This window comes from Tenrec ecaudatus, chromosome 18 (genome assembly GCF_050624435.1).
Source record: "Tenrec ecaudatus isolate mTenEca1 chromosome 18, mTenEca1.hap1, whole genome shotgun sequence".
Classification (NCBI taxonomy): domain Eukaryota; kingdom Metazoa; phylum Chordata; class Mammalia; order Afrosoricida; family Tenrecidae; genus Tenrec; species Tenrec ecaudatus.
This window is the reverse complement of record NC_134547.1, coordinates 59,552,382-59,578,141: the sequence shown is the minus strand read 5'-3', so window position 1 is coordinate 59,578,141 and position 25,760 is coordinate 59,552,382. Positions and strand designations below refer to the sequence as shown.

Sequence of the window (25,760 nt, the reverse complement as noted above, 5' to 3'; positions counted from 1 at the left end):
TAGGGATGGCAGTTGGGGAGTCGCTTCCAGCAGGAGTGAGGGCAGGGACATTGGGTGGGTGGTAGGTAAGCCCTGAGCAATTTGCTTTATGAAATACCTCCCCCTGGTCCTTTTAGAGAGTTTAGCAGGGACATGGACTATGGGAAACCAGTTCATCCAGCCCCTTTGAGCAAAATGACACTCCTCCCTGCAAGAGCAGCCCTAAGCCAGTGGTGTGGCAGACTGCAGCCCAACCCCTTGGGCCTGTATCCAGCATGCTGGTGATGCTGGGTGGGGGAAATCATGGTAAATACGGGCCCTAGGAGTACCCTGAAAAGATGACATCATATAACATAAAGAGCAGTGCTCTCCTACCCACAGAAGCTGGGGGGAGATGTTTTCCCCTATCGGGGTTGCACACTGGCCTCCCACACAACTTGCTCAGTTACACAAGTGCAAACACACTTTCCAATCCTTGGCGGAATGCAGTCCATGGTCCAAGTCACCGGATCACCTGGAGGGGAACAAATCGCTTCAGGTAGGTAGTTCCAAACTCACTTGGCTCTTGGTTCTGTAATCTCAGTCACAGTTCTTAATGTGCTGGCACATCTGCTTCAGGTCCTCTTTCTGGATGAAAGACATCATTAGTCACTGTCACACAGGAGGGCCGTGTCGTATCTGAGCACTCCATCAATAGAAGGCGGGAATGGGGGGGGCTCATCAGCTCCTTGTGGGGAAAGGGTACCCCAAAACTGCTCTACTTGCAACAGCAGTTTTGTTGTCACTTTTTAAAGCTAGGACTCTAAAATACACACACCCAGTTTGCCCACTTCCTCAAGTCTGGCTGCAGCACATGAGAACGCTCAAGCCAGGAAAACTTTTTAAAAACCATCACTGCCTGGACCCCAGCCCAGATCAATTGAATGTGAATCACTGGGGTGGGCCTCAGGCTTGAATGTTTGTCTTCCGTCCCCCAGGTGATTCTATTACGGTCCTCAGTTAAGACCAGGCACTGAGTGGGCATCAGAGTGCCAGAGGGCTGGTGGTGAGCTCAATGCCAGGTCAAGCCCACCTGTTTGATTGAATTGACCTTAAACAAAAGCAAGTTAGCATGAAAGGATGCTCATTGGAACTAACTAGAAAGTCGCAGGAGGGGCAGCCAGGGAAATGCACAGTGGGACGCAGTGCCCTATGGCAGAGTCAGCTCCCAGGCCCCCAGGATGCCCCTGGAATGGGATTTACGCAGCCTTTGCATTGGCTAAGGTCCTGCCTGCTTTTCCCAGGAGACTGGGTGGGGGAATCAGCAGTCCCTGTGGATGAGAGGACAGAGCTGCCCCATGCAGCTTGGCCTTGCTTTGGTTTTCTGGAGGACACAGCTTCTGCACTTGGGGGTGGCCCCTAGGGATGGTCAAGGGGTCCGTGCTCCTGTCCCCATTACTCGCTTACAGGACACTGGCGCTTGAGCTTCTTCTCTGTTGTCTCTGAACAGGGGCACTCACAAAGGAGTTCCTTCCTTCCCGGGCTGCCACCTTGCCCCCTCCTCCCCCACCCCCTCTTTGAAGCATCAGCTTGAGCATTCTTCTCTAGGTAAAGACAGCTTAATTTCAGGCTGGCCCTTCCCTGGGATTAATACAGTCGCCAAGGTTTTGAAGTGGTGTGTGGTCCAATCAAGGTGTGTGTCTCTGGGGGAGGGGCGAGCTGCTGGATTCTGCAGACACTGGAAGCGCAGAGCAGGTGGAGGTGGCTTTTGTTCTCCCAGCAAGCACCAGGCGGATGGTGTGTGTGATGGCTAGGACCGCCTATCTGAACAGCCCCACCCAGACACTGTTCTCAGCCGGGTTCAGCTCCCCAAGGCAGCCAGCGAAGATTAAATCGTACATCATTTAATCAACCACTTAAAGGCCCATCGCTCTTGCCAGGCTCCCAGCAGAGAGGGTGCTCCTGCAGCCAGCCAGCCGGTGGCCGCTCTGCAAGCCGCCTCGGTGGCTCTGTGATGGCGGAGGGGCTGGAGGACTGGGCTGCTCTAAGGACTTGTGAATAAAGGAAGCTTTTCTTGTGTCCCCTTTCGGTCTCTCATTTGCAAGAACTTACCTCTCCTGCTCGGGTTTTTCCCTTTTGCAAAAGAGGGCTGTTCGGCCCAGCCCCTCTCCATCCTCGCCTTCATGAATGGTATAGGATCAGAGCTAGCAGTGCTTTGAGCTCCCTCGAATGAAAGTAAGAAATGATCCATTCTTCTTGTTCCGGGAATGAACCCCGAGGAATGAAGTCATGCTTACAGGGATGAAAGGTCACGCGCATACAGCACCTTCAAAGGGGATTCTTCTGGGCTCTGGCTGAAGCTCACAAGCTCACTTTTCAGTGTCATCCAGACACCACCACCTGTGACCCTCCCCCCGCCCCAAGGCATCAGAGATGCCCACCCCTCACCAGCCCTCCCAAAGCAGTTATTCTATAATAAGCAGTTTATGAAAGCTGCCCTCATCCAGAAGCAGGTGGGCTGGGGAACCTTCACAAACCTCATCTCTGCCTGCTGGCTGAACGGCGAGGTCACATGTGCTGGTGTCTGAGGGTGGGTTTTGATGTGCATGCACAACCTTTCATGGCAATCGTAGTAGTCCTGTTGGGTAACCATGCGGCTGCCTCACGTCGATGTAGATGAAGAACATTTTGACACCTTGCACACCCAGTGCTCAATGGTTAAACTCGATGCACTGGAACTGGTGCTGGAGAGTCAAGCTGCAAGTACCACGAAGAGCGGCAGCCAGGGGAACAAATGCATCTCTCTTGGAAGAAGTGCAGCCAGCGTGCTCCTTAGAGGCAAGGAGGGTCAGACTCTGTCTTACAGACCTTGGACATGTCAACAGGAGAGACCAGTCTGTGGAGAAGGATATCATGCTTGGGGAAATGAAGGGGCAGTGAAGCGGAAGGCCCCTGAGGAGATGGATGGCCACAGTGGCTGCGACTGTGGGCTCAAACATAAGGACGCTGGTGGGGACGGCGAAGGACCGGGCGGGGCTTTGTTCAGTTGTACCGGGGTTGTCATGAGCCAGAACCGCCTCGGTGGCACCGACCAACAACTAGTAAAAGCACAGAGCCTGGAGCCAGCGTGCCCGAGTTCAAATAGTGGTTTGGCTACTTCTCCTGAGAGCGATGTGATCCGAAGCAAGTTAATTAGCCTCCTGTGTGCCTGTTTTCCCATCTGTAAAATTGAGGATTGTAATAATGCCTACCTCAGAGGCCCCGTGTGAGCAACAGATGAGTTAACATGTGCCCAGGCAGGGCAGAGCATGACCAGCCCCTAAGAGTGTGGGCTCTGATCCTAGTGACTAAGCATGGTGAGGGAGGACCACACCAACCATTCATCCTGGCATTTACAGGGTGAACCAAATGGTTCAAGGAGGCCTCTGACTAGGGAATACAGTCACCAGCCTGGGGACACTGAAAATCTCACACAAAGGCATGTTCCAGACACTCGGGCAGCGCCGCAGAGTGAGGTCTGCTAAGAGCCTGACTAGGCCAGCAAGGCCTCAGGGTTTCTCCTAGGCGAGCACTGGTGGTCAGGGTCTGGCTGCCACCGAGCACACTGGCAAAGCTGGTGCCCTGTTGGTGGTTGGGGTACACAGGCTACCCTTGCCCTGGAAGATTTCCTTGTCCTGACGGAATCAGAAAATGGTTTCCACACTTTACTGTGGACACTCAGCCCACATTTCAGGGGGTTGGCAGCCAAGTTAACTGAGGTAGTTTGGGACAAACTTTATGGTAGTAACATTTCACATGGTCACATCTTTTGGGCCTGGCATTCCACCACCTTTGGATTTATCCTACGGAAATAGTTCCATATGCCTAGACTTCTGCTTGAGAAGTCACTGAAGAATCATGGGTAACATACACATAGAAACAACATAATTGACCTCCCAGAGACAAAAGGTCAACTTGAGGGCCCTTTCCCGGGGTGGGTGTGGTGGAAGGCACGCAGCCATGGAAAGGGAGAGGGATCTAAAAGTACTCGCCGGGGCAGCAGAGACACAGGAGAGGACAGCACTGGTTCCACATTCGCGTCCGAATGCAGAAATGGTTGGGGAAAGAGCGGAAAGAAAGTGGAATCTGGATGGAAGGTGCGCTCATTCGCCGGTGGGGAAGCTGAGTCAGGGTTGGAGATGAGAGTAGGAGCACACTTCTTTTGCTGGCACCTGGCATCTGTTAAACTTTGCATAACATGTAACAATGAGAGTCCAAAGAAGAAACACCTGAGCAGCCTGGCATCCGGACTGCGGTTCTGCTGGGGACCGGGGGGGGCAGAGGCCCAGCGCAGGGTCTTTTCATGGGTGCCCCTCAGCATGGGTCAGTGGGGGTCACACACCTTCCTCACTCACGTGCACCTATGAGCCCCTGAAGGCTCTCGGGCTCAAGGGTTTTTGCTTCTGTGCTTATTTCTTTTTTTTCTATCCTTTTATTAGGGGCTCATGCAACTCTTATCACAATCCGTACATACATCAATTGTGTAAAGCACATCTGTACATTCATTGCCCTCATCATTCTTAAAACATTTGCTCTCCACCTAAGGCCCTGGCATCAGCTCTTCATTCTCCCTCCCTCCCCGCTCCCCCTCCCTCATGAACCCTTGATAATTTATAAATTATTATTTTGTCATATCTTGCCCTGTCCAACATCTCCCTTCACCCACTTTTCTGTTGTCTGTCCCCCAGGGAGGTCACATGTAGAACCTTGTAATCGGTTCCCCTTTTCCAACCCACTCTCCCTCTACCTTCCAAGTATCGCCAGTCACACCCCTGGTCTGAAGGGATCATCCGCCCTGGATTCCCTGTGCCTCCAGCTCTATCCAGACTTGTAAGGTAGAACTGATATCATGATAGAGGGTGGGGAGGAAGCATTTAATAACTAAAGGAAAGTTGTATTTTTCATCGTTGCTACATCACACCCTGACTGGCTGTCTCCTTCCCAAGACCCCTCTGTAAAGGGATATCCAGTGGCCTACAAATGGGCTTTGGGTCTCCACTCTGCACTCCCTGCCTCATTCACAATGATATGATTTTTTGTTCGGATGATCCCTGATACCAGATCCCTTTGACACCTCGTGATCGCACAGGCTGGTGTGCTTCTTCCATGTGGGCTTTGTTGCTTCTGAGCTAAATGACCGCCTGTTTACCTTCAAGTCTTTAAGACCCCAGACACTATCTCTTTTGACAGCCAGGCACCATCAGCTTTCTTCGCCACATTTGCTTATGCACCCATTTTTCTTCAGCGATCATTATCATGGAGGTGAGCACACAATGATATGATTTTTAGTTCTTTGATGCCTGGTACCTGATCCCTTCGACAGCTCGTGGTCACATGGGCTGGTGTGCTTCTTCCACGTGGGCTCATTTCTGAAGGGAGAAGGCTGCATAGTGGCTAACGATGGCAAAGTTGGCCTCAGACGGGTCTTCCCATGGAGTACACAGGATCCTGGCTGCGACCCAGGAGATGGGGTCAAATGTCACCAGCAGCGGCTCACCTCCATATTCTGCCAGGTTGTGAGTCAGATAATCTGAAGGATGAAAAATGGCTTTCCAAACCAAAGGAACTGCAGAACAGCTGGCTGTGCTAGTCTGCGCTCCAGAGACTGCAGGGGGTTATCTGGGGAGAGGGTGCAAGAACAGCCTGGAGGGAGTGCCTACTCATGAGGCACCGAGTCAGCACCGAGGCCCGTGGGCAGGGATGGCAGGGGATGACCCCTCATTGAGAAGTGGGGCAGCACCCCACCAGTCCTGGCCAGGATGCTTCGCTAGCTATATCAGTGCAGGGAGAGCACAGGCAAGTTCCCAGCCTCCGGGCAGTGCCTACTTCCAAGCAGATGGAGGCGTGGACTGCAGGCAGCGGTGCTGCATGTGACTGCAGGATGCCTGCCGCTGCAGAACTTGCTGGAGGACAGGGCTGCACGCACAGAGGTCAAGGCTGCTGTGGCCAGTGTGCAGGGCCACACTCAGGGAGTCGTGGCCATCTTTCAGGGCACACTCTGTCCAGATTCTGACTCTACCCCTGCCACTGAAATCCCAGCTGAGAGTTTAGGTTTGGGTGCAAAACGGCTGCAGAAGCCAAGCTGGCTTCTTTGTACAGGTCCAATGAATGGGTCAACTTCCAGGTGGCTCAGTTCTCCCTCCTCTGCCCCCTCGCACAAGCAGACAGATGGAGAAGGTGCATGGGTGGAGAGCTAAACTGCTAGGAAATCACTCAGAGCCTCATTTCTCACCACCACTTCGTCTGCTGCTGGTGGCAGTTTGGGTATTAACATTACCAAGTCTCACCGGGGACTGGCAGTGCCTTCTCTTCTAACGGAGACAGAGCTCCAGGCGCCTTGAGGAAGAATCCGACGAGAGAACCAAAGTAGAAAACTTAGTCTTACAATTGTTTCTCTAGAGCCCCTCCTGATACCAAATGTGATAATTCATATGCATCTATCCATAGCTCTCTACATAAATTACATCAAGAAAATGGCTCACACACTTGTAGAAGTCGGCAAGTCTAGTCTCTGTCCAGGCAGGTTCCATGTCTGTGGGCCAGATGTTCAGCTGAAGGCTTCTCTTGAGTCATGTAGCTTTGGGGGCTGAACCCAAGATGGGCAAGAAGACCGAGGCTCACAGCTACAGAAGGCGAGGAGTCCAAGTGGGCAGGTCAGAGAGCAGGCTGTTGATGGCTTCAGTGCAAAGTACTTGAGCTCCTTGAGCCAGATGCCAGATCCAAACCCAACAGTGAGCAAGCTTTCCAAGAGCCGATTTATATAGGAAGCAGGTCACCCCACCTCGCCCCACGTGCGGAGACTTCAATTGCATCAGGGCTGTGACCTGCGTCAGAGTGCTGCACCCCACCCTCATCTTACAACCAGATGGCTGCTCATGGCAGATCGCATCATGGAATTAATTCTGTTAAGTTAGGTCACATCATGGGGGGCTACGAGGCCTTACCACTGCCACCCTGGGGCCTCTGGACTTGCCACTCTCTCTGCTTACCGTGCTCTCCTCGCCAAGTACCAAGTACCTTCAGGGTCACTCTCTTTCCTCTCCTTCGCCTCTTTACTCAATGATCAACTTCTCAGGGAAGTCTTCTCTGGACAATTTACCCTCCATATCCCTCCTCTCCCGCCACCAATGTGACACGTTAGTTTTCCCCAGAGCTCTTGCCACCTACTAGTTGAGGTTCTATTTTATTTACCACCCATCTCCCTCCACTACAGCGCAAGCACACAAAGGGTAAGCACGGAATCTTTTTGGCCCACTGCTGTGTGCTCAGTAGCTAGCACAGCCTCTGGCAGAATGTCAGGTGCTAAGCTGCTGTCACTGCCTGTGACCTGGTTTCCTCCTTTGGTCCTTAGACGTGGATGAGTTGGGGCAGAACCAGAGAAAAGTACAAGAAACGAAGGCAAGAGGTCAAGAAATAAAGCCTAAGATAAGGGGAGGGCACAGGCAAACTTGGGAAATGATGTGTGTGGCGAAGAGATAAGGAGTAAAGTGAAAATGGAGAGATTTCTGACTCAATAACAGAACGTGTAAAGTGGTGAGTGGAAGCCAAGGAGGAAGAAAAATAAAGTTCCAGAATGTTCAGGAAATCTAACCTGAATGCGCTTGGGCAGAAAGCCTGAAGCCCCAGCTTTGGGGCTCCCTCCAGGGCTCTGTTAATGTCGTCAGCTACTGGGCTGCAGGTTCAAGTCCACCGAGAGGCACCTCAGAATACAAGCCTGCAATGTACTGCTCATACCAGCCACTGAAAACCCAGAGGTCTCCTCTGACACACATGGGGTCTCCCCTTTGGTCAGAAGGAACTCAGGGACAACTCTTTGTTCTTTGTCTTTTTCTGTCCCACTTGCTACAGTGCTCTTCTCTGTTGTCCAAGTATTGGACAGAGGAGGGAAAGCTCCAGAGGAGAAAGGAGGAGGAGGAAGAGAGAGGAGGCCTCAGAGAAGGCTGGCGTGCTGGCTGAGGATCTTTCTTTAGGGTTTAACAGGCGTCTAGAGCATGCAGGTTTCCACTAGTTCAAGAGGCTCAGTGGCACATCAGCAGGACAGACACATCAGAGGACTGGACGGGACAGACTGGAAGAGCGGGAGGGAAGCAGACTGGGACGTTGCTGCTGCAAATAACAAGACTCCTTTAGAGATCCCAGGCTGGGCAGGGGCCGCCCTTCTCCTGCCTTCTGTCTCCAGCTCCCGGGATTTGTTCTTCCTTTGCTCTAGTTGTAGGTTTTTATTATCCTGGCATTCTCCTACTCTTACCCAACACACACTCCCTCACTGCCACTGTGTTGAGTCTGACTCTGTAAATCTTCATGGGAAAACACACGTGTACACACACACAGTATAACAAAATAATGTGACAGAGAGATGGTGTCTGACCTCCAGCTGCTCAGCAGGAAAGAAAGTCGCCTTGCACATTAGCCACATCACCTGAGGCCAATTTCTCTGAAGCTGAGGTCACACCACACACGCCCCACCCTCTAGCCTTCCGAGTCACTGTCCCTCTTACTCTCTCTTCTTCTTCAGCTAGGCTTGATGGTACAATGCAGGGGCCATGCAGAACTTACACACAATACTCACCATTGAGGGGTTCATTAAGGAAGTTAACAGGGTACACGTGTCCAGGATACAATTGTTCAGACAGGACAGCCTCTTTTCTGCCACATCTGCAGGCAGGCAGCTCTCTGGCCTTTGACCCCTCAGCCACATACCCAATGGCCTCTGCCCTGCTTGTACAATGTTGCAAAAACTCTTTTTAGGACAGCCAACAAATGCCCAAAGGACACACAGCTCTGCCACAAGTCTGTGGGTCGGCAAACCTAGCTACCCCAGGCATATGCCTGGAGGCATCCTACTCCACAAGCCAGACTCCTGCCTGAAGGCACTAAGCATTTAGTTGCTCTGTGAGCTGGAAGTCCATTCTCCTGTGTTTCATACTCTGGCTCTGGATTCTGCTGCTGTCGCCTGCTCCTGCTCCTCTGGCCTCAAAGCTTTATCTCCTGGACCAAGGCAGTTCAATGAATGGGAATTTTGGAGTCCAAAGGACATACTCTACTTCCTGGACCCTCACTTTTGCTGCTAATAAGATCCACTCCCCCACCCCCACTCCTACTCCTAAGATTTTTAAAAATATGGAATACTTCACGAATTTGCGTGTCACCCTTGTGCAGGGGCCATGCTAATCTTCTCTGTATCGTTCCAATTCTAGTATGTGCGCTGCCAAAGCAAGCACTAAGATGGCTCATTTTCATACTCCGCAGGATGACAATCCAACGAACCCTGTTAGCAATCACTCGCCGCTAAATCATAACCCCATCAGTATCTTCCCCACCTTCTTACCCACACCCACCAGGAGCACACACAAATGTGGTTTAGTGGAAGTAACAAATACTGTGGCTGTAAGAGTCACATTCAGTAATCACTGCATTGCACACATATCTATATGAAAGATATCTTTAATAATTTTGAATTTTATCATGTTTATGAAGATTAAAGTAAGGTATCTTTTCCTTTGAATTTGGTAACAAGGTTAGAAAAAGAGTCACTCCCTGACACTGAGCCCATCAAAATCTGCAAGCAACAAATGTTTCTAGCCACTTGTCAAATAATTCTAATTCATAGGTGATATAAATGGACTGCAAATATTTGTGAAACTGCACATAGAAACTAGGTCTTTAGACTAGAGAGTTTCTCGGGCGAAGCATGGTGATCAATCAAGATATGTCCTTGGAAGTGGGGGTATTTAATGCGTAAGAACCTGTACGCTAAATCGATCATTCCAGCCGGCACATTCATTCTGATTGCCTGAAGTGGACTACATGAAGTTTCACTAAAGGAAGGCAAGGAACAAGAATTTTTAACGTACACTCATCTGGCCCAAAGGAGATTCTCCTCTGATTTGAAAGCACCAAACCTGATTTTCTAGATAGCCTTGAGCTGGAGGATGGAAAAGAAGACAGCTCTCCTGCTACAGGTAAAAATCTACCTGAAAAAAAAAAAGTGCCTGCATTTGTCCTAAGTCTTTGCACAATAAGCCAACTTGTGGTCTGTTAATTGTGTGTAATTTGGCTTCTTTGAAGTTGCTCACCTCAAAAGCTCAGCGCTGAGCATGCACCTGTAAATCAGACCAAAGAGAACTACCCTGTTGGCTGGAGATGCGTATGTCTATCTAGGGACCCTTCAGCCTCTGGAGAGCTTGGGTTCTATGGCCATTCCAGAGAGCACAACATCCCACCTCGCTGAGTCCCTCAAAGCCTACAAAGCCGGTGACTGGATCACAGGGCTGTGGGAAGGCTTATCAAGGTGTCAGGGGCTTGTCTGAAACAGCTAGACTGTTTCTCCCTTTTGTCATCTCTTTAAGCTGCACTCAGAGTGCAGTAGCCAACATCTACAGAGGTGTACGTTACACCTGAAATCAGTTTAATAGAGCTGGCATCTGGTCACCAGTGTGCACCATCGCTTCCAGCATGCATTGTCGCACGAACCCTTCGTCTGAGCAGTCCTCTGTACAGCAGCACTGGGTGCAGGGCGCGAACTTGCAGCAGAGACAGTCAGGGCTGTTCCATTCAGAGACCGAGACCGAAAGAAGATGGCCAGGGAGAATAGACTCGGGGCTTATCTTTCTTTGGAAGATACAACGAGCAGGATTCTCTTCTCTGGGGATCAGAACCTTCTCAACTCCACAGCTTTCCATCTCAACAGTGGAGGGCCGGAGTCAGACCTTTGGTCTTCCCAAGCAAGAGCATTTCATTCCATTTTGTGTGATTTGCTAACAATTTCCTTGCCTCCCCCCACCCCTGCCTGCATCTCCAAACTCCGAGTGGCCTCTGCAGCAACCCAGGGTGACTAGCTTGGCCTGGCCCTCACCTCACAACCCAGAGTCCTCTCATCACAGAGAGCAAGGCATCTGACACCCAGAAACAACCTCTTTTACTCAAATCATAAGAGCAAGGCCACTTCATTAGATTCCATCAGATATGTTCAAAATACACCTCCATCAGACAAGTGTCCCTCTCTAAATGCCACAGGTCAGTGGAAAATGGACAGAGTAATGAGACATATAAATCCGTGTCTGTCAGTTGCAGGGTGGCTACAGAGATATTTCCAGACGATCAACTTGAAACTACAATTGGCCAGAGTTAAAAGGTCCCGGCCAGCGTCGGCCATATTGCCAGCACAAAAGAGGCAGAGGGGCCACCTGCTGGAAGGCCTGGGCACTGCTCTGGCTGCTCGTAGGTCTAATTATGGCAGGACCACGATCTTCTTCTCCAGCTTTTGCTGCGGGAACAGGAAGTTTCTCATGATCTCATCCAGCTCTTCCAGGGCCAACTGGGCATGGAGCCTGGCCACATCATCGGGCTCCAAGCGCACCACGTGCTTCAGCAGGTGGTAGAGATCCTTGAGGACATCCCTCAGCACCTGGGCAAGAAAGACACAGTCATGGCCATCTGTCTGTTGGGCCAACATTTCTCAGTTCACCCACGGCCTTCTACTCCTGTCTGGGGAGGCTCACAGGCGCCCTTAGGAAAGTCATGTGGGGCCGTCTAAGGGCTCAGATGTAGGCGAGATGGCCCCACCATATACGCCCATCACTGGTATGGAGACAGATCTCCCTGTGGGTTTCCCATTCACACCTGCTACTTCTCCACAAAGGCCTTTACCCCTAGGTCCTTGTATAGGTCTCTCAGACCCCTTTCTTTAGTTCCCAAGTGTGGTAGAGACTTCAGAGCCAGAGGCAGGCAGCACAGCCAGGACAGATCACTCCTCATTTCTCCCCCTAGTTCTCTGCCAAACCCTGACGATGACATCCACTGAAGAGGCCCTGGTTTACAAAGCCCAGGAGGCCGTTCCCTTGAACTTGCGTTTCGTAAGTGAAGCAAGATGTGAGCAGACGAGAGGCATGCACTGTGTGTGCCCGCCTGCCATTCATTGTTTGTGTGGCGGCACGGAGCATTTGCCATGCACACAGCCCTGATAGGCCTACGGTGTGTAGGAGTTCAGGAAGACTCAAAAGTGGGGACAGGGTAAAACTGATCAGGTTCATGACTAAGCAAGTAAGGCACTCACAGCGTGCAGAAGGCACGCATTCTAGTCGAATCACAACTTGCCTCAAGCCAAGAAAAGAAGGCAGGGATATTCAAAGAACCACAATCACCCACAGAACCCTCTCCCCATCTCTTACTCATCTTTCTTCTCAGCCCTTGGTTAGGATATGATGACAGAGAAGGAAAAGTCCCACAGCTCCTAGTTCTTATTCCTTTGAGGCCTTGCTTCTTGGTCAGCAAGTCGAAGGGAGCGTGGGGTGGGTGCTGCTAGCATGTGCCCACTTGCGAGAGCGGAAAGGAAACAGTCAGTGAGTGTGTTTTCTCGCAGCGCCTCCACTGCCCACAGAATGAAGTTCGTCGGAATGTGTCAGCTCGAGGACACAAACGGCCTCCTTTGGGCGATTCTACATATTCGCTGAGCGCTCTTCTACTCTTTGCATTTTTAATTGGCCTGGCACAAAATGGAAATGGACAGTAAACATCATGCCCGAGAGTTTCATGGTTTACTTTTTCTCTACGTAGAGAGCATAGATTAGCACGCTGAGAGAGAAAGACAAAGGAAGAAAGGGGAAAGCTCCATGTTTTGGTACCTTTAATAGCATTTCCCTCTGGCTTTGGAAATGGGACTGCACACTGTAATTTTGCATTCGGCCCCACAAATTATGCCGACAATTCTCGGTGCTTTACGCCCAGTGTCATCACATGAAGCAGCTGAATCTTGTGAGCAAGCTTCACGAAGATGCCCAATTTCTGCTACCCAATTATCTCCTGGGTTTTCTCAGGGAGCAGATGAGACACAACAGGAGACAAGTCATCTAGCCCAGACTTCCAACTCTTAACTGAGGCACCTACCCCATACTGCCCTCTCATAACCCATCTTCAGGTAAGACTGGCAGTGTGAAATGAAGACCAGCTTCTGTGAAGTGGGTATTGCTCCACAGCTACTGCCTCACGATTACTCACTGGTTCAATAATTGTTAAGGGCCTACTTCGTGCCCAGGCAGTAGGCTGGAAATCAAAAAGATGAATAATCCACAATCCCTGCCCTCTGGCTGCCCTGGCCTGGCTGGAAGCTGACACATACCATACCATGTGCTCTGCACTGATGAGATAAAGGTACAAGATCTTGTGGATGCGATGAGAAGGAAGTGATTCTGCCCGAGGGAGCAGGTGGGGGCGAACACCTCCCTAACCCCTGAGATGGCCTTCATTCCGACAATCAGGGGAAACCAGTGAGTGGCACCAAGGAGTGGCTTCCCATCTGCCCCAAATTGCCTCAAGCATGTGCAGAGTCTACACAAACTTAACAAGGAGCCCGGGCAGCACAGTGGGCTATGCGTTAGGCTGCTGACCGTAGGAGAAAGACGAGACAGTCTGCTTCAACAAAGGTTTACAGCCCCAGAGACCTTAAGGAGTGGTCTTATTCTGCCTTACAGGAGGCCTGGTAGTCTAGTGGTTACTTGTTGGGCTTTAATTCGGAAGGTCAGCAGTTAGAAACCACCAGCCACTCTATGGGAGTAAGATGAGGCTTTCTACTCCCATAAAGAAGTACAGTCCAGAAACTCACAGGGGCAGTTCTACCCTGTCCTCTAGGGGCACTAGGGAACATTAGCAACTCAATGGCAGTGAGTTTGGTTTGTTTTTTTACAGGGTTACTAAGGGCTCCAGTGGTTACTTGCTGGGCTGCTAAGCGCAAGTTCAATAGTTCAAACCCACCAGCAGCTCCAAGGGCGGAAGAGGCACTTTCTACTCCTGTAAAGAGTTACAGCCTGGGAAATCCACAGGACCAGTTCCACCCTGTCCTCTAGGGTCAAGAGGCGTGGGAATGGACCCCAGGACAGTGGGTAACACTCTCATTAATGAATTACAGCTTCAAGGAACTCTTACATAGAAATCCTACAGTTTCTACTGTTTACATAACAAAGTCATCTCATTTCCCCTGAGTCAGAAGTATCTGAAGAGTTAACTCTGCCTTAGTAACAAGGAAGTTCTGAGATATCTGTTCAGGTGTTCCGTTCCTTCCCGGAGTGGATAAGAATTTATCCCCCACCAAGGCTGTCTCCTTAAAATAACACGAATGCTTGTGCAAATACCACTTCATACTCAAAAGGTGCTCAGTTCCTTGTTATCAGTTACCGGAACTCCCTTTTTAGGTAAACCAGTGTTAAGCAAAGGCCCCTTCTTAATTAATGGGTCTAACTTAGCCACCCTCTCCACCTCCCCCGCTTACTGCTTCTCCCCACTCCTTGTAACTCTGGGGATCCCACACATCACAGACTTCCTCTGGACTCCCCAAGGATCAAAGCTTCCTGCCAGCTAGGGATTGCCACCAAATCCCATGGATCAGGGGCTGAATACAGGGAGAGTTCAAAGGTAAAGTTACTCCCAGGAGCCTCAGTGGCGGGCAGGATACCGACAATCCCACAGAGGAAGCCTCTTATTATGAGTTCGGCACACCTGCTCTGCTCCCCTACCACATCAAGGCCCAAGGACTCCAGGGTAGGGCTTCCAATCGGTTCATTCTGGCTTGTCCCCTCTGTACACACTCCTCCCACACATACCCCGTTACTGCTGAGAAGTTGCTTCTCGCAAACCAATTCAGTCTATCTGTGGTGGGAAGGCAGCAGGGAAGGTGGGTGGGTGCATCCCATCCAGGGGCCATCTGTCTGGTTAATAGCAACCATTGGTGAAATAAACATCTGCACACCTGACGGTGGGCATCTTAGGGAAGTACTCAGATTCCGAGACTGAAAACTCACTTGGAGGGGCTGAAGTTCAGGAGCTTTCCCTGGACCTCTCCAACACCCCCACACCCCTCAATCCAGGTACCACTTCAGCACACAAAGCTGAAGCTTCAGGGAAAGAGCAAGCAAGTTGCAGGGTTAGAAGTGGCTGAAAAAAGACCACCTCGAGGGACTGGGACAGGTGTGGGCAAGAGGCTACCTTGGCCCCAAGGTGCACTGTGGATGGGCAAACAGGAAGCCAGCCACATTTTCCAGCCTTCCCTGGGAACACCCCAGCAGTGGTGGCAGATCAAAGGGAAGCATAGATGGCAAATGGCTTTCTTTTTTTGTAATTCCAATGTTCATTGGTCTACTGAGTGACAAAAGCAACGGAACCACAAGCCAGAATGTCGGGAAAACAGGGAGAAACTAACTTCCTTTCTATCTTAACTCTTTTTCTATTGAAAGTTCTATCAGCAATTACATTTCCTAATGAGCAACATTCTTGGGCATTTAAAAATATTGTTAACAAATGTGCATGTTAAATTTACCTGATGTTATAAATGGAACTCGGAGAATGGCCTGGCTGACCTTGCTAATGCATGGAGTCAGCAAGACACAAGAGAAAAGGTCACAAACAAGACATGTATGGACACAGGGCTCAAAGACGACCCAGCGGAGGCTATCTGTAAGTCCGGAACACCTAAGTGCGGAATGGTCTGCTCAATGCAAAGAATGGGGAAAAGGTGTCAAATACTTTATGGCTCTTAAAAATTAAATCTATAGCAAATTAAATCTATAGCATCAACAGATTAGGAAGAAGAAAGATTAAAATAAAGCAAACTAAATTCTACCCAATGCAATCAACTACCAACGTTGTATTTGCTTATGACTAAGAAATAAGTATTGAGCACAAAAGCCAAACAAACCAGACCTGAGAAAGCACAAGGACTTCACAGATTGAAGTAAAAATGAAATGCAAGTCGAAACTAGAGAAGTGTTTCCTAGTGGCTGGAAAGCGGTCTAAAGAAAGAATATGCCAGAATCTGGCTACCTTACAAACCTGTTGGAATGAGCATTAGGTGTGGTGTGAGCCTTTCAGGAGGCTGGGCCACTCTGCTAAAACCAGTCTGAGTGAAGTGAAAGAAACAAGACCAGGAATCAATATAGCACAGCTCCAAAAACACACCCTAAACCGGGTGCAGGAGACCCTGGAGGTGTTCCAGGTGGCGAGGATGGTGTGTGCCCCTCAGGAGCTCACCAACCATGGGAAAAGACACACTGGGTCTGGAAGCAGTGAGGGGTGAAGTGAATGAGGGATCCCCAATTACTAGGAGCCCTAATGGCACAGCACAGTAGTTCTCAACCTTCCTAATGCCGCGACTCTTTGATATCTCATGGTGTGGTGACCCCTAACCATAAAATTATTTCTGTTGCTACTTTGTAACTTTCATTTACTACTGTTATGAATCATAATGTCAATATCTGATATGCAGGATGTATTTTAGTTGTGAGAAATGGAACATAATGAAAGCAAAGTGATTAATCATAAAAACCATATGTCACTATATATTGTGAAATATGTATTCCTAATGACAAATCAATGAAATTTTGTCTTGAAGCATGGTGTAGCATGGGTCACAGTCTTCACACCAGATACTCATAGATGGATGTATCTGCATGTGGGTGGACTTGCCTGGAGACAGATAGAGGATTGGTGTCTTGGCTCCTAAGACCATTGGAAATATGTGTTTTCTGATGGTCTTAGGCGACCCCTGTGAAAGGATCATTTGACAACCCCCTCAAAGGGGTCACGACCCACAGATTGAGAACCACTGGCACATCAGGCTGCTAAATCTCAAGGTTAGCAGTTCAAAACCACCAGTTCATCCACAGGAAAGAGATGAGGCTTTCTACTCCCATAAAGAGTTATAGCCTTAGAAACCCACTGAGGCAGTTCTGCCATGTCCTGCAGGGTCAGAATGGGCTTGATGGCCGTGAAAAAGAGGAAATTCCTAGTGAGGGAATCTTGCACAAACCAGAGGACTTCCTGGAGGAACCTCGGTGATCTTATCCAATGAATGTGGGTAACAGCACCTTCTTTTAGGGCTGTTGTAAGAACTAGAATTAATGTCTACAGAGATCCGAGCACAAGCACACGCTGTACCAGCTGCCATGGAGCTGATTTCAACTCATCACGATTCTCTGAACTGAAGAGGAACTGCTCAGTGGGCTTCCGAGGCTGTACGTCTTTACAGGGCAGACAGTCCCATCGAGCAGCTGGTGGATTTGAACCATTGAGTTTGTAGTTAGCATCCCAATGCTTAACTTATTTTGCCATCAGGGCTTCCTGGGTGTGTGTATAGTTGATGCTAATTAAGTGGTGGTTTGTTAGTCTCCCTTACTGAGACAGTAAACTCCACAAGGGCCAGGGCTGTGTCTATCTTGTTACTGGAACCAAACAGAACAGAGCCTGACACACACAGTAGCTCTGGGATATAGGAAACTCTTGATGAATGAGTGAATGATCAATAACCTAAGAGTTGATGCATCTGTTCTTAGCATTTTATATTGGGGAAGGGGGTGCTTTGAAAACTCCCTGAAAAAATTAATTTAAAAGATAGTGGAATTTTCCCATGAATTATTTTGGAGTTTTAAAGGTTTGAATGTTTATTTATTTTATTCAATAATAATTTTATTGGGGACTCTTACAGCTCTTATAACAATCCATAACATCAATTGTATCAAGCACATTTGTTTATATGTTGCCATCAACATTCCCAAAACGTTTTATTTTTACTTGAGTCCTTGGTATCAGCTCCTCTTTTTCCCCTCCCTTCCCCCCATCCCCTCCTTCATCAACCCTTGATAATTTATAAATTATTTTTATTTTCATATTTTATACCATCCACGGTCTCCCTTTACCCACGTTTGTTGTTCATCCCCCTGGGGGGTTGTACATTGATCATTGCGATTGGTTCCCCCTTCTCCCCTCACCTTCTCCTACCCTCACGTAATGCTACTCCTGAGGGGTTTATCTGTCCTGGATTCTGTGTGTCAAGAGCCCTTATCTGTACCAGTGTACATTCTCTGGTCTAGACAGATTTGTAAGATAGAACTTGAGTCATGATAATGGGTGGGAGGAAGCATTCAGGAACTAGAGGAATGTTGTGTGGTTCATCCTTGTGACCCTTCTGTGAGGGGATGTCCAACTGTCTACAGATGGACTTTGGGTCTCCATTCTGATTTCTCTCATCTTTTCATTGAAATGGTTGTTTGTTTTGGGTCTTCTGATGCCTGATACCTGATCATGTCGACATCTTGTGATCACATAGGTTGATGTACTTCTTCCATGTGGACTTTGTTGCTTCCCTGCTAGATGGCCACTTGTTTAACCTCAAGCTTTTAAGACCCCAGATGCTCTATCTTGTATAACCTTCTTCACATGTGCTTATGCACACATTTGTCTTTAGCGATTGTGTGAGAAGGGTGAGCATCACAGAATGCCAGGTTATTAAAACAAAGTGTTCTTGTGTTGAGGGGGGACTTGAGTAGAGGCCCAATGTCCATCTGCTACCTTAATACGTAAACCATAAATATGTCTATAGACCTAAATCCCTATCATTCTATATTAATACATTTATATATGTACATGCCGATGCTTATCTCTATAAATGTCTTTTGCCTCCTAGTTCTTCTACTTCTTTTTACTTTCCTCCTGTTCCACTATCATGTTCAACTTTCACTCAACTCTCTGTACTTCCTCTCTGCTACAGTGCACTTGATTGAATCCCAACAGGCATTCTATGCCCTCCTCACCATCAACTTTAGACCTCTTGTTGTTCCCTTGCCCCTGGGTTCGTGGGCTCCCCGCCTTCCTTTCACCTCCTCTGCTCCCCTGTCCGCCTGGAACCGTTTGTTGGTCCTGTGGTTTTCTCCTTGGGATTGTTTATCCTGCCTCTCTTATATAGGAAGACATGAGGAAAAAATGAAAAAGAAAACCATAGTTCTGTCTGCTGACCCTTATAAATGTTTTCTGATTGGGTCTGATGCAGTGCCAAACCCTGCCCCTCCCGCCCCACCCTCCCAGTCCCAAGTCTATTTTCAGAATTCCTTGGGGACTTTGTTGCTTTGCTCCCCTTGCTGCTCTGTTATGCTCCCTTTGTGTTACTTCCTGCACATGACCATTTACATTAACTCATTCAATCCACACAACAACACAATGAGGGAGGTACTATTATTACCCGACACTTTGGGGCCAGGATTCACACCCTGGCAGGCTGCCTCACAGTCAATCAGCCCACCATTCTGCTAGCTGAGTGAGTCTTAGTACTGCAAGGTGGGACTCAGAAAGCACACACTCTGCCTGACCCCAGGCTACCATGGGGAGGGTCAAATGATAAGACAGAAGTGAGAGGACTTTGCTATCACAAACAAAGCAACATATCATTTAAAGCATTATTATTAGTGCTACCCCCAACATTGTGATAATAGGGCTTCCCGAGAAAATAATCTACAGGGACCAATCTGAAACACAAAATAGTGAGCCAAAGCCACACGGCGAGTGGTCCGGGAGATGGAGGGCTAAATGGTGGAGAGTCAGAAGGAGCGCGAAAGAAAGTTGCTGGCTGTCAGGTGAGTGTGGTCCCGGGACCAGAGCGGGTCAGATGATGGCCCGTAGCTGACCAGCAGGGACAGTCTGAAGGCGCTCTGAGAGCACGAGGCTAGACAAGCAGAGAGGAGCTAGGATTGGAGATCGGAGCGGTGAGCAGCCTCTCAGATAACCACGGAGCTGGGGGAGTAGGCTAGCAGCAGACCATCTGGACCTCAGTCAGCGAGCCTGGCCTGGAGATGACAGCCGCTACTGAGTCCAGACCTGTCCCTGGTGGGCCTGGGAATGAGACATTTGGGGAGCCTCAACCAGAAAGACTGGGTTTCTGAGCCACCTCACTGAAAGCACTGGGGGCTCAGACACGAGAGAGGGTCACCAACGCCTCTGGACCCCAGTCCTGCCGGCAGAGGGAGGTCTCACACAAGCCTCAGTACCAAGGAGCAGGATTATGGACCAGTGGTTACTGAGCTTCTCAAAACCCTTTGATTTTCAAAGTATTTCCCCAGGGATCAGTGCCATTTTTACCTTCCGAATGGTGTCTGGCTGTCCAACGGGGACTACTTCAAGGGCCCACGGAGGTGGGTGTGGAGGGCAGACTGTGGGATTTTCATAGAAGAGTAAGCAGATGGCTTAGTTACCATTACTGAACATTTTGATCAAAGTATATAGAAGAATCCTGATCAGAAGGGGTAAAACACAGAGCAGAATTTCAAATTCTCATCAGCTCCAGACTTCCTGGAGTCAGGAAGTGTAGACAATGATTGCCCTGAACTAATGTTAAACCTTAAACCAAAATGATCTCCTGAAATTCCCTTAAAAACAAATATAATTGTTTTCTCTCACAAATTGTACATTCTGCTTGTTAGTCAACTGTTCCTCTAACTCGCCGTCCTTTGGTTGGTAAAACGTGTCTGCTGATGTTTTAATTCAGAAACAAGCTTTCCAAAACCCAAGTGACAACTGGGGGATGAACAACAGAAACGTGGGCAAAGGGAGACAGTGGACAGTGCAAGAGATGAGCATAATGATTTATAATGTATCAGGGGTCCATGAGGGTGGGACATGGGGGAGGGAGGAAAAAAGAGAGCTGATATCAAGGGCTTAAGCAGAAAGGAAATGTTTTTAAAATGATGGCAACAGGTAAACAAGCGGCCATCTAGCTCAGAAGCAACCAAGCCCACATGGAAGAAGCAAGCACACCAGCCTGTGCGATCACAAGGTGCCGAAGGGATCAGTTATCAAGCATCAAAGAACAAAACATCACGTCATTGTGTGCTCACCTCCATGATAATGATCGCTGAAGAAAACTGTGTGAACAAGCAAATGTGGCGAAGAAAGCTGATGGAGCCCGGAGCTCAAAAGATATAGCGCCTGGGGTCTTAAAGGCTTGAAGGTAAACAAGTGCCCATCCAGCTCAGAAGCAACAAAGCCCACATGGAAGAAGCACACCAGCCTGTGCGATCACGAGGTGTGGAAGGGATCAGGTATCAGGCATCATCAGAACAATAAAATCTTACCACAGTGAATGGGGGGCAGAGTGCGGAGTGGAGACCCAAAGCCCATTTGTAGGCCACTGGACATCCCCTTACAGAAGGGTCTCAGAGAGTGAGAGGAGCCAGTCAGGGTGCGATGGAGCAATGATGAAACATACAACTTTGCTCTAGTTCCTAAATGCTTCTTCTCCCCCGACCCCACTATCATGATCCCAATTCTACCTTACAAACATGGCTAGATCAGAGGATGTACACTGGTACAGATAGGAACTGGAAACACAGGGAATACAGGGTGGGTGATCCCTTGAGGACCAGTGGTGCAAGTGGCGATACTGGGAGGGCAGAGTGAGGGTGGATTGAAAAGGGGGAACTAATTACAAGGATCTACATATAACCTCCTCCCTGGGGGACGGATAACAGAAAAGTGGGTGAAGGGAGACGTTGGACAGGGAGAGATATAACAAAATAATAATTTATAAATTATCAATGGTTCATGAGGGACGGGAGGGAGGGGGAAAATGAGGAGCTGATGCCAGGGGCTTATGTGGAGAGCAAATGTTTTAAGAATGATGAGGACAATGAATGTACAAATGTGCTTTACACAATTGATGTGTGTATGGATTGTGATAAGAGTTGTATGAGCCCCTAATAAAGCGATTAAAAAATTATGGCAACATATGTACACATTTGCTTGATATAATTGATGTATGGATTGTTATAAGAGCTATAAGGAAAAAAAAGAGCTGTAAGAGCCCCCAATAAAATAGTTTATTAATACTTTTTAAAATTGGCAATTCATTTACAAAAATACCTCCTGGGCGGAGGGAGCGGTTGACAAGCAAATATCAAAAGGCACGTTTAGATTAATTAGTGCTAAATGTCTCCCTTGAGCATTATGTTCTTCTAGGACAGTGGTTCTCATCCTTGCTAATGCCGTGACCCGCATAGGCACCTTAGGGGGACCTGAATTCCTGTCACTGGGGAAGGGCCCATCCAGAAAGGAAGGGGAAGAAGAACTGCTTAAAGAGTGTAAGCATAGGGGGGTGAACAACAGAAACTGTGGGGGAAGGGAGACAGCAGTTGGTGTAAGATATGAAAATAATGAGAGAAAATAAAAGCTGATACTAAGGTCTCAAGTAGAAAGAAAATACTTTGATGATGATGATGGCAACATATGTACAAAAGTGCTTGACACATGGATGGATATATGGATTGTGATAAGAGCTGTAAGAACTCACAATAAAATGATTTTTTTTAAAAGAAGAAAATAATAATTTATAATTTATCAAGAGGGTATGAGAGTGGAGGGGGGGGGGTCGGGAGAGGAGCTGACACCAAAGGATCAATAGAATATAAAAGTCTAGAAAACAATGGTGGTAACATATGTACAAATGTGCTTGATATAACTGATGCATGGATTATGACAAGAGCTGTATGAGCCCTCAATAAAATGTTTTTTAAAAAAAGTATGTAAGCAGTCAAGCAGAAATAAAATGTTATAAAAATGATGGCAACATCTTCCAACTATCATGATCCCAATTCTGCCTTGCAAATCCAGCTAGACCAGAGGATGTACACTGGTACAGATAGCAACTGGAAACACAGGGAATCCAGGACAGATGAACCACTCAGGATCAGTGGTGAGAGTGGCTATACAGGGAGGATGGAGGAAAGGTATGGTGGAAAGGAGGAACCCATTACAAGGATCTACATAGAACCTCCTCCCTGGAGGACGGACAATAGAAAAGTGGGTGAATGGAGATGTCGGACAGTGTATGATATGACAAAATAATAGTTTATAAATTATCAAGGGTTCATGAGGGAGGAGGGAACGGGGAGGGAAGGGGAAAAACGAGGAGCTGATACCAAGGGTTCAAGTAGAAAGCAAACATTTTGAGAATGATGATGGCAACAAATGTGCTTGACACAATGGATGGATGGATGGATTGTGATAAGCGTTGTACGAGCCCCAAATAAAATGATTTTAAAAATAATGATGGCAACATATGTCCAAATGCATTTGATACATTTGCTGTATAGACAGTGAGATACGAACTGTAAGAGTCCCAATAAAATGATGCATTAGACGACAAACGTCAGCAGTGTCACTGAAGAGCACATACAGAAACTGTGGAACTGGTGCATGTCCTACTGGGTATACGCTCAACAACAAGACTTAATTGGTCAAGCATCAAACATGCTTCAGGGCCATAAACTCATTGGGGCAGTGGTTCTCAACCTCCTAATGTCGCAGCCCTTTCATACGGTTCCTCATGTTGTCTTCATAACATTATTTTCATTGCTACTTCATCACTGTAATTTTGCTACTGTTATGAATTGGATGACCCACAGGGCCACAACCCACAGGTTGAGAAGCACTGCGCTAGGTAGCTAGGAACTGCTCTGTGCGCGCGTGTGCATGTCACTCTCAGGCTCGGGGGCAGAAACCAGCCTGGCCGGTGGAGGGGAGGAGAGCGGCAAGTGCGGCAGTGGTTGGAGCAATTGCAGGCGGAGCACCGTCACCCAGAATGTCTGTTCCTAACAGCCTGAGGAAGGCGGCAGCTTTCCTGAACCCCAGCAGGCAATGAAATAGAACAAAGGCGCCAGGAATATGCCTGGGAGGTGTGTGAAGGCTGCAGGCTACTGCTGGAGAAGAAACTGGGAGCACTGGCCTGGCCTGATTATAATCCCAGATTTCCAGTCGTGCTCCATGGCTGCAGTGGCCCTGTCCCTCAAGGATCTCATGCAGACACCTCGCTGAAAGGGCGCTGTCAGGTTCCCTTTCCACCCTCGCAGCCTGTGTGGGGTTCCACAGCTTCCAAGGATGCTCGGTGTGAATGGGCCGCCGTGATAGCCTACCACGCGTGCATATCCTCTCAGTCCGATGAGGGAGGTTGTATTGGCCCCAGTTTACAAGAGGACTTTATGGAGGTTGAGAGATTTGCTCAAAGACAAGTGGTGTCTGTCTGGTCTACCTCAGCAATCCTTTTCACCATGCGTCGTTACTGGGGAATCCGATATGCAAGAAGATGCAGGGAGAAAACGGAATCTTTCTCCTGCTTCCCTGGATGATTCTGGCTGGAGGAGAGGGGGCAGCAGGTAGGTTGTTGGGTTTTCTTTGGGGTAGGTACCCTGAATAATCCCAGGTTTACACTGGCCACAAGGCCACATGCCTCATTGGGAGGGGAGGGGAGAGGAGGGAGGGACAAGCAGTTCTCCTTAGGGCAATTGTTGAGCGGAATCTAGTGTTCTGCAAAGGTGCTTTAGGAGGGTATGGTTATAGAGACACAAAGGCCAGAGCAATCCAGACATACCAGAGGCCCTGACGGGTGCATTTTGTGATCATACTTGGAGTGTGTGGACCAGTTTGGGGAAAATACCGGTTAACTCCCACTGCCACCAGCAAAGGATGGCTTCGCAGTCCATTCTAGAGCTGTGCTTCTCCTGCTTCACCTCACAGTCACAATCTTTTCAATTCAGACCTTTTCAAGGAGCCCCTGTGGGTTATGTGTTGAACTGCTAACTACAAAGTCAGCGGTTCGAAACCATCAGCCACTCCTCAGGAGAGAGACTAAGACTTTCTGCTCCTGTAAAGAGTTACAGTCTCACAAACCCACAGGGGCAGTTCTACTATGTTCTACAGGGCCACTATGAATCCATCACTCTTGGCTTGAGGCAGTGAGAGTTGAGAAAGTTTTCAATTGCTTGGGCTGCATCTCAGACCCAAGAATCAGAATGTTAGTGGTTAGAATGTAGCTTTAACTTTTTTTTCTTCTTTCTCTTTCTCTCTACAAATGACTCTAAAGAGCAGCCAGGATGCAGTAGAGCATACTGAGAGGGGGAAACACTGTCAGGAGACTCTGAGGAGCCCTGCTAGTGCAGCAGTTAAGCACTCAGTTGCAAAGAGCAAGGGCAGCAGTTCAAACCCACCAGCCCCTCCATGGGAAGAAGACAGGGTACTTGGTTGCTGTAATGATTCCGGCCTTGGAACCCCCGTGGGGCAGTTTTATTTTGTCCTGGAAGGCCACTGTGAGTTAGAATCAACTCAATGCACTGAGTTGGGTTTGATTTTTAGGAGATTCAGAAAGAGTTATGGGACGGTTTCAAAAGTAGGGGTCGCCGTCACGGCTCCACCTATAAAAAAACTAAGCACCCCTGATAACAGCAGTATGCTTGGACATGAGCTAGTGCGTTTCTTGTAGCTTCTTTAACTATTATCAATCAGGTTCTTATTTCCCAGTAGGGGAGGGGCCACGATGCTAAAGTTTTGCTCTATGAATGAAGAGTGTATCTTTCCCCCCACATATTTAGGCATTTGTTCCTCAACACGTGCATGAAGTACAACAGTGAAGAAAGGGAATCACAGGCTACTGCCACTCATTTGGCAGGACGAGGAAGGCTGAGCGCCACGCAGCTGCCCCGTTGCTAGGTTTACTGACGTTGTGGCAGAAGCCTCTGCCCAGATGGGAGGAATGTAGGGAAATACATGTGCTAAAATGTTGACAGCTAAATATAGAGTGTGGGATGCAGCCAAGTTTTGAGATGCAGGCTGCTTCTGGCTACACATTAATATAATTCACTGTCACTCTGCCACTCCTTTTCCCAGCTGATTTAGGGGACAGCCTGTCTGCAAAACAACTGTACCCAACACTTCAAGAGTTTCCATGGAAGGAAGCAAAAGTCCCTCTTAAGGAGAACTTGTTTCAACAACTTCTGTTCTTATGAAACAGGCACTGGCAGAGTTTGGAAGTCCCAGAACTTCCAGGTTAAGATCTAAGAAGTTTATTTATTGCAAAAGTCGGAACAAAAGAAATTCAAGAGAAGCATTCCGGGCCTCAGAGAGAAGTGCTTTCGCACACTCTGCCTTCCCTCAGTAAACATTTACTGAGCACTTATGTGGTG

The 25,760-nt window shown here is 48.5% G+C and overlaps 1 protein-coding gene and 1 non-coding gene across 3 annotated transcripts in view; both read right to left on the bottom strand.

Moving 5' to 3' along the window:
* Positions 1–9,111: 9,111 nt before the first annotated feature.
* Positions 9,112–9,218, bottom strand: LOC142432824 (U6 spliceosomal RNA). The gene has a single exon (XR_012780929.1). It is a non-coding gene; the product is annotated as a U6 spliceosomal RNA (small nuclear RNA).
* Positions 9,219–9,428: 210 nt separating this feature from the next.
* TANGO6 (transport and golgi organization 6 homolog) overlaps positions 9,429–25,760 on the bottom strand; it is a 196,287-nt gene continuing 179,955 nt past the window's right edge. Inside the window, exon 17 of one of the 2 annotated variants that reach the window (XM_075537016.1) lies at positions 9,429–11,404. In XM_075537016.1, the coding sequence (XP_075393131.1) occupies positions 11,228–11,404 (177 nt within the window). In that variant the 3' untranslated portion in view covers positions 9,429–11,227. The remainder of the gene's footprint in view (positions 11,405–25,760) is intronic. The other variant, XM_075537015.1, reaches the window with a different exon arrangement.